The sequence below is a fragment of the Triticum aestivum genome, chromosome 6D, assembly GCF_018294505.1.
Source record: "Triticum aestivum cultivar Chinese Spring chromosome 6D, IWGSC CS RefSeq v2.1, whole genome shotgun sequence".
In the NCBI taxonomy this organism is placed as follows: Eukaryota; Viridiplantae; Streptophyta; class Magnoliopsida; order Poales; family Poaceae; genus Triticum; species Triticum aestivum.
Window position 1 is genome coordinate 63118135 of NC_057811.1, and position 9396 is coordinate 63127530.

General features: G+C 48.8%; 1 protein-coding gene across 1 annotated transcript; it reads left to right on the top strand.

Moving 5' to 3' along the window:
- Positions 1-4927: 4927 nt before the first annotated feature.
- LOC123141078 (major pollen allergen Lol p 5b) lies at positions 4928-6944 on the top strand. Its single transcript, XM_044560310.1, has one exon. It carries the CDS (start codon positions 4988-4990, stop codon positions 6665-6667), a length of 1680 nt encoding a protein of 559 aa, XP_044416245.1. The 5' UTR covers positions 4928-4987; the 3' UTR covers positions 6668-6944.
- The last annotated feature ends 2452 nt before the right edge of the window (positions 6945-9396 follow it).

The window sequence follows — 9396 nt, forward strand, 5'->3', positions numbered from 1 at the left end:
TGTACTGCAAATATTAACAGGGTGTGATATCGCAGTACAATTGTTGTAGGGTGTGGTTGGTTTGTTGCTTAGCTAACTTGGTTTTAGTATATCGTATGCGACTTTCACAAAATTGTTCTCATACAGATTAGCAGTTAACTTCAATTAACTAAATTATGGACCATAGCTGTTACAACCACAAGTGTTCCTTTATGTTAACAAGAGATAAAAAGTTATATACTTTAATCATACAAAACCATAATGGTCAAGGTTTTTCCCTCAAGAAAAAAGATGGTGAAGGTTTTACAATTTAAAAGGCGATGGACGCATGTTACGGAAAACTGTAGGAACAAGCATGGAATTCCCCTTGAGGAATGCTGAATCCATGATGTTAACTTTGTTTTCTCCAGGCACGTGATCATTGGCAACCATCATGATGCCTAGATATTTGGGGCAGTCAATCCTAATAGTGGCACACTTTCCATGTTTAGTTTATGTACTAACTTTTTTTGGTATCGTGGGTGGTATTGAAGTAAACTTCTCAACTGCTTGTGCTGTAGGTGTTTCTTGACATTTCAGAATCATGCTCCATAGGGGTAGGTAAGAATGTCTATTCATCTTGAGAGATTCCGGCGAGCCAATATACTACAAGGCGGAATCATTCATGCAAAAGGAGTTAATTATGTAGTCAATTAGGGGTTGAACATTTCCTCGTGCAAAAACATTTAAATTGTAAGTATTCTTTATCTTGTTTAACTAACAGGTATGGAGGTTAGCACACGACTTTTTCCTATGGGTAGTGTTGGCTTTCACTTTGCGTTTTCTTTTTTTGTTTTCATCCACTGTTGACCATATCCATTTACTGAGAGCTTGAAATTCCATTTCACTCACCCAGTTCATGCTTCCTTCCAACGAGGCTTCTGTACAAACACAACTAATCACATCGCACTTGGTGAGCTCAGCCTTTCCATTTGGTTGAATGCAAACACAGATCTTAAATACCTATGGTGCAGGCTTATGATGGATTATGGTACCAGCCATGCCATATTAGTGAATGGCAAAAGTAGAGTTGTTAGAACGTAAAAATGTAAAGAAAGATACTTATGTAATATTTTCTTTAGAAATGCTTATGCACTTTATTGCTTTTATGTGGCTGGGCAAAGCTGAATGTGTTGATGATACGTGCAACAAGTGCTGGAGGCGAGGAGGTTCCATTACTACTTTGTGTCATTAGTTATTTCGTTTCAGTTCTCTTCCACGTGCGTTGAAATAGTGGATATGTGGACTGTGGGCTATCTTCTAGGATTATATGAACAAACTTGGCACTCCAATTGATATTGATTGTGGCAAAATACTATTATGCCTTTTGAGATGAGGAGCTATCTATCGTATTTTCCATTAATTACTGGTGTTGTTATGTTGTCCTTAAATTGCAAACAACTTGGTTACTATATTTCATGCCACCAATAACGGTCACTCTACTGGAAAAATGAAAAAATAAACGGGCGCAGCAACGCGCGTCATCAATGATCTAGTGTGCATAAATATTAGGCTGTATTTAGGCTGTCAAATATATCGGTGTATGTGTCACTCTCCCAGCCGATGTAGTGTGTCTCAAACAAATTTAATACATACAAAAAAGTGTAGTTGTTCTAAAAAAAGTGTAGTGTGTTTGTATTTCTTTGAGCACATATTTTTGACACAAAAAAGAAGGAAAATAAATTAAGAAACTATGTGCATCCCACGTGTGTGCAAATCGAGTGGCATTATTTTTTAGAAAAATATCCAAACATCACTAATTTAGAAAAGAAACAATAACACAAATCCAAAATGCAAAAATAAATAGAAAGAAAAATAGAAAGTACAAAATCAAAATTGAAAAATAAATTCACATACTGGGACGCCCAAGCTCCTAGGCCCCCGCCCCGCCCGCACCCAAGTTATGCCCGGCTGCTGGCGTCGCTTGCAGTTGCATGCAAACTATAACATATGTGGTTGCACATGGGGCGCCGTGCAGCTGGTGGCGCGTTTGAAATAAGAAAACACCATTATTTAGAAAAGCTAAAAGACCTACAAGAATAAAAGTAGAAAAATAGAAATAGTGGCAGACATGCAACCACGGTAGGGGCGACACTTGCATTTGCGGCCTGCTATCCCCTCAAATTAAAAGCGCCGCTAAGTTGGAGTTGCGTCGAATACATGCAGTTGAAGTCGGGTCGATACTTGTAGTTGTTTACCTAATGCGGACATACAACTGCTACCCCTCCCCTGGACAAAACACCAATGAGTTGAAGTTGCAGTCGAGGGAGACATTTGTAGTTAGGGGTGGGGGGGGGGGATAACGCTTGCAGTTTCATGGCTACTATCGGGCATGCATCTATCCTACTCCTACCCCATCGTTGTTGCCTCCGAAAAATAAATCCCCAGTTGGAACCATGTTGGAAGACATGGAATTGTAGTTGGGGGACGACACTTGTAGTTGCATGACTATTGTGGGACATGCAGTTGATCCCATCTCCTCGAGGTCCCTCCGACAAAACAAAAGCCTGATTGCAACCAAGTTTGAAAGACATGCAGTTGCATGACTACAGTTGGACATGCAGTTGCGGTCGGGTGCGACGCTTGCAGTTGCGGGGATGTTGTCGGGCTTGCAACTGGCCCGCCCCCTCTACCGGCGCCCCCTCCGACAGAACAAAAAAGCCTAGTTGCGGTCGGGCTAGAAGACATGCAATTGTGGTCGAGTGCGACACTTGCAGTTGCATGCCTAGTGTCGGACATGCAACAGGCCCGCCCCCTCTCTCGCCGACCCCTTCGACAAAGCAAAGGTCCAGTTGCAACCATGTTGGGGGACATGCAGTTGCGATCGGGTGCGGCGCTTGCAGTTGCGGGGCTGTTGTCAGGCTTGCAACCGGGCTGCCCCTCCGACATAACAAAAAGTCCAGTTGCGGTCGGGTTACAAGACATGCAATTGCTGTCGGGCGTGACACTTGTAGTTGTATTCCTAGTGCCGGACATGCAACTGGCCCGCCCCCTCTCCTACAACCCCTCCGACAAAACAAAGGTCCAATTGCAACCATGTTGGGGGACATGATGTTGCGGTCAGGTACGACGCTTGAAGTTGCAGGGATGTTGTCGGGCTTGCAACTGGCCCACCCCCTCCGACTGAACAAAAAAGTCCAGTTGCGATCAGGTTACAAGACATGCAGTTGCGGGGCTATTGTCGGGCTTGGAACTAGCCCGCCCCTCCGACAGAACAAAAAAGTCCAATTGCGGTCGGGTTACAAGACATGCAGTTGCGGTCGGGTGCGACACATGCAGTTGCATTCCTAGTGTCGGCCATGCAACTGGCCTACCCCCTCTCCCATCACCCTCTCTAACAAATCAAAGATCCAATTGCAACCATGATGGGGGATATGCAGTTGCGGTCAGGTGCAGCGCTTACAGTTGCAGGGTTGTTGTCGGGCTTGCAACTGGCCCGCCCCTCTACCGGCACCCCCTCCGACAGAACAAAAAAGTCCAGGTGCAGTCGGGCTAGAAGACATGTAGTTTGGTTGGGTGCGACACTTGAAGTTGCATTCCTAGTGTCGGACATGTAACTGGCCCGCCCCCTCTCTCGTCGCCCCCTCCGACAAAACAAAGGTCCAGTTGCAACCATGTTAGGGGACATGCAGTTGCGGTCGGGTGCGGCACTTGCAGTTGTGGGAATGTTGTCGGGCTTGCAACTGGCCCGCCCCCTCTACCGGCGCCCCCTCGCTGACAGAACAAAAACTTCCAGGTGCACTCGGGCTTGAAGACATGGAGTTGCGGTCTGGTGCGACACTTGCAGTTGCATTCCTAGTGTCGGACATGCAACCGGCCCTACTGATCTCTACTCGAACCACAAACAAAGTTAAAAAAACTCAAACCAGAAACAAAGTCTAGTTGGCCGGTGACAAATATTTTTGAGAAGAAAAAAGGTAAGTTACACGCCAATGACATACATACAACTATATGTGGCCGATATGCATGACACTGTGTGTGCTCGACGGGTGTGTCGGCGATAATATTTTTGGACAGATAAAAAGTTGCACACGGACACGGACAATAAAACATGTAATTGCATGTGATTCAATGTACATGCAATTGTGTGCGATCGATGTATGTGTAAACAAGTGACAATATTTTTTTAAATAATAATAGCAATTGAAAAAAAGGAAAAAAATGGGAACAAACCAAATCGAACAGCCCTATTAATCGCTCCTGTCCCACGCAACACGAGCACTAACAGAAAATTCAGCCTAGAAGAAAGCCCAAATAACAGACAAAGGAAAAGCCACACACCCCTCACGGCCAGCCCATGGGGCATCTCTGTCCAACACAAAAAATAGAAGAGAAGGCAAGAAAAGAAAAAGAAACAAGGCAATGGGCCGGGAGCACAACTAAAACAGGCCGATACATCACATGGAAACAGCGATCCTGAATCTCAAACAGAAAACTATCGAAGGTCAAAGTACATCGACTGAGTTACTCAAAAAAAAGTACATCGACTAAGACTTCCTTAACACTCACTCGACTGAGTTTTAGCCGTCCCCTTTTGTTATTCGTGTAAGCTTGCCAATCGATAAGAAAGTAACCGTGTTCACCCTAAAAAAAGGTAATTGGAACTAACAAAGTCTTAATTAATCCTATATATAGTGTTAGTCTAAATCAAGAAAGTAATTGGACGAAGATGGTGGCGACGAGCGAGCGAGCGGAAGCTGTGATGCATGGCCTCATGCAAGTACCATCAGCCGGTCCTCGATCGCGGCCTGCGTGCGAAGCTCTCGTGCTCATGGCCTCTCGACCACCCACCTGGCCACCTCTCGTGGTCGATCATGGTCGCCGCTCGCGCGCGAAGCTCTCTCGTTGCCCGGGCGGTCTCTGTGCCGTATAAAAAGCTAGCGATCATGGACATCAGACCACCCAGAGCTACCGATCGATCCTCTTCCTCCCTCCACGGACATCTGCTCCATCTAGCAGCTAGCTTGCAATGGCACCTCAGCGGCAGCAGCAGCAGCACAAGGCCGCCGTGGTCGCGCTCTTCCTGCTGTCCGCCCTCGTGGCCGCGCCCGCCGTTGCTGCTTCCAGGCCCGAATCCGGCGGCTACGCACCCGCCACGCCCTCCGAGGCCGCGACGCCGGCCGAGCCCGCCGCCAGCACGCCCTCCAAGAAGGCGGCAGGCTACACTGACTCTACGCCGGCCGAGTCCTCAGCCAGCACGCCCGCCGAGGCGGCGACGCCCGCCAAGAAGGCGGGAGGCTACACTGACTCTACACTGGCCGACTCCTCAGCCAGCACGCCCATCGAGGCGGCGACGCCGACCAAGGCCGCCGCCAGCACGCCCGCTGAGGGGGGGACGCCGACCGAGGCCGCCGCCAGCGCGCCCGCCGAGGCGGGGACGCCGACCGAGGCCGCCGCCAGCACTCCCGCTGAGGGGGGAACGCCCGACAAGGCCGCGGCGGGCTACACTGACACTACGCCGGCCGAGCAGCCCGCCGCCGATGGCACTAAGGTCAAGGTGCCGCCCGGGGAGGGGAAGGCGACGACGCCCGAGCAGAAGTTCATCGAGAAGGTGAACCAAGCGTTCAAGAAGGCTCTGGACGCGGCCAACGCGGCGGCGCCCGACGACAAGTTTTCGGTGTTCGACGCCGCCTTCAACAGGGAGATCAAGCAGTGCCTCGCCGGCATGAGTGCCAAATTCATCTCCATGATCGACCGCGCCTTCAAGATAGCGTACAACTCCGCCGTCGCCGCCACCAACGCGCAGGAAAAGTTCTCCTGCTTGGTGCTCACCCTCACGGAGGCCCTCCGCTTCATTGCCGCCACCCTGGACGCCCACGCCATCAAGCCAGCAATCGAGGAGGTGGTTGCCGGAGGCATGAAGGCCGCGGACGGCGCGACGCAGGTCATCAAGAAGCTCGACACGATCATCAAGGCAGCCTCCGCTGCTGCCAAAGAAGCTCCGAAAGCCGACAGGATCCTCGTGTTCCAAGCCGCCCTCAACAAGGCCATCAAGGAGCAGATGGGCCCCGGCTACGACGGGAGCAAGACGACCTCCGATCTCGACGCGGCGTTCAAAAAGGCCGTCGAATCCGCCGCCACCTCCAAGCCGGAGGCTAAGGACACCGACGTGGCGGACGCCTTGGCGAAGTCCATCACCACCATTGCCAATGCCACCAAGGATGGCGCCGAAACTGCTGCCGCGCCCGCCGCAGAAGCCGGTACCAAGACTGCAGCTGCCGACGCCGGCTACAAGGCCGCCGACAAATCCGCTGCCGAGCCCGCTGCCGCGCCAGCTGCCGAAGCCGCCGACAAATCCGCTGCCGAGCCCGCTGCCGTGCCAGCTGCCGAAGCCGCCGACAAATCCGCTGCCGAGCCCGCTGCCGCGCCAGCTGCCGAAGCCGCAACCGCGCCCGCTGCCGAAGCCGCTACCAAGCCCGCGGCTGATGAATCCGGTTACAAGGCCAAGGCCAAGGCCAAGGCCAAGGCCGAAGCCGCTCCCGAGCCCGCAGCAGAATCCGCTACCAAGTCCGCTGCCAAGCCCGCAGCCGATGCCCCTGCCGAGCCCGCTGCGGAAGCGGCTACCAAGCCCGCAGATGGCAAATCTGGCTACAAGGCCGCCGCCGATGCCGCGACCAAACCTGCTGCCGCAGGCGGCTACAATCTGTGAGCTGCTGGCGCAAGCTAGCTTTTCCCTTTCCATTCGTCCACGCATTTAGCCGCGCGATCGACACAGTGCCATTGCTTTAATAATTCCTTTTTGTAATTTTTGTCTAGCATTTATGTGATGGTGCATTGCATGGATGGATAACATGCAATCCCCATGATAAGTCAGGTTAAGTCCCTGTCAGCCGTGATAAATCTTCAGTTATGCTAATTTATAGTGGACTGGCTTTTTTTCAGCCGCATTCAAAAGAGTTTTGTCACTAGCTTATGTCTTTGGTCTATTTCAGTCCCAATTGTTCCCTAATTAGTACCCCTCCGTCCCATAATGTAAGACATTTTTTGACACTACGTCTTAACTAGTGTCAAAAAACGTCTTACATTATGGGACGGAGGGAGTAGTTTCTAATCTTGGCTCAAATGGTTTAACTGAAAAGCTCCATTGTTGCATTGGGAATGAACCATGTTCTAGTTATATGGAACAAAAAATTTCCTCGGGTCAGTTAATAACGTAACAATCTTGCCTAGTACAAATGAGTGAGAAGCCTCATGGGATTCTTCTCGGGTCCGATATCAGCAACACCATCCAACCGTGTCACAAGGGCACGAGTGCCATGATTTCATATCTGAACCTATTATACTTTCATGAATATAAGTGAGTTTGGATCCTAGCTTGGAAGTTGTATGCACCTACTATGTGTTATGATCCGCAGACCCCAAAGTGACAACAATTGGGACTAACTATCCGGTGATGACTGTAGTATGAGGAGTTCATGTATTCGTTGAGTGTTAATGCTTTGTTCCGGTTCTCTATTAAAAGAATGCCTTAATATCCCCTAGATTTCTTATGGACCCCGCTGCCACGGGAGGGTAGGATAAAAGATGTTATGCAAGTTCTTATTATAAGCACGTATGACTACATACTAAATACATGCTTACATTGAATTGATGAATTAGAGCTATTGTGTATTGCTCTAGGTTATGAATGCTATATGATGAATATCATCCAACACAAACATACATCATTGTTCCAATGCCTACGCTTTTCTCATATTGATCTTTGCTGAGTTACTGTTTTTGCTGCTGCTGTTACAGTCACTACAAAACTACTATTGTTACTGTTACTACTACCAAAACCATCAAACTACTGTGCTACTAAATACTTTGTTGCAGAGATATTATTTTTCAGGTATGGTGAATTCACAACTCAACTACTAAGGCTCATAAACATTCCTTGACTCCCCTTGTGTTGAATCAATTAATTGGGTGAAATACTAGCCTCGAAGACTGTCGTGATCCCCTATACTTGTGGGTTATCAATTATTTCGTCTATTAGGAGGTGGGGATGGGAGAAAAGCATCCCCATGGTGATATTTACTGAACTAATTTATTCCCCATTGGGTACAATGGAGATGGGGACGATATCCTATTCCCCAGTCCGAATACCCATCTGGGACCTGGTTTTTAACTGTGACACTGCGGTCAACCTTAAAATACTCACAAACAAACTTGCGAAAACGAAAAATGCCCTGAAGAAAACCTTAAACTATCCCACATCCTCACTTCAGCTGCCACCTTGACCAAGAAGTCAGTACGTCCTAGATCGACATTAGTAGGGCAAGGACAACACCATTTATATATGTTAATTATAGGGTGTCTGTTGGAAATATGCCCTAGAGGCAATAATAAATGGTTATTATTATATTTCTTTGTTCATGATAATTGTCTATTGTTCATGCTATAATTGTATTGTCCGGAAATCGTAATACATGTGTGAATACATAGACCACAACGTGTCCCTAGTAAGCCTCTAGTTGACTAGCTCGTTGATCAACAGATAGTCATGGTTTCCTGACTATGGACATTGGATGTCATTGATAACGGGATCACATCATTAGGAGAATGATGTGATGGACAAGACCCAATCCTAAGCATAGCATAAAAGATCGTGTAGTTTCGTTTGCTAGAAGCTTTTCCAATGTCAAGTATCTTTTCCTTAGACCATGAGATCGTGCAACTCCCGGATATCGTAGGAGTGCTTTGGGTGTGCCAAACGTCACAACGTAACTGGGTGACTATAAAGGTGCACTACGGGTATTTCCGAAAGTGTCTGTTGGGTTGGCACGGATCGAGACTGGGATTTGTCACTCCGTGTGACGGAGAGGTATCTCTGGGCCCACTCGGTAATGCATCGTCATAATGAGCTCAATGTGACTAAGGCGTTAGTCACGGGATCATGCATTGCGGTACGAGTAAAGAGACTTGCCGGTAATGAGATTGAACAAGGTATTGGGATACCGACGATCGAATCTCGGGCAAGTAACATACCGATTGACAAAGGGAATTGCATACGGGATTGATTGAATGCTCGACACCGTGGTTCATCCGATGAGATCATCGTGGAACATGTGGGAGCCAACATGGGTATCCAGATCCCGCTGTTGGTTATTGACCGGAGAGGCATCTCGGTCATGTCTGCATGTCTCCCGAACCCGTAGGGTCTCCACACTTAAGGTTCGGTGACGCTAGGGTTGTAGAGATATGTGTATGCGGAAACCCGAAAGTTGTTCGGAGTCCCGGATGAGATCCCGGACGTCACGAGAGGTTCCGGAATGGTCCGGAGGTGAAGAATTATATATAGGAAGTCAAGTTTCGGCCACCGGGAAAGTTTCGGGGGTTACCGGTATTGTACCGGGACCACCGGAAGGGTCCCGGGGGTCCACCGTGTGGGGCCAC

Bases quoted from the DNA above. Each gene is read 5' to 3' on its own strand.
- LOC123141078 (XM_044560310.1), top strand. From the start codon at position 4,988: ATGGCACCTCAGCGGCAGCAGCAGCAGCACAAGGCCGCCGTGGTCGCG.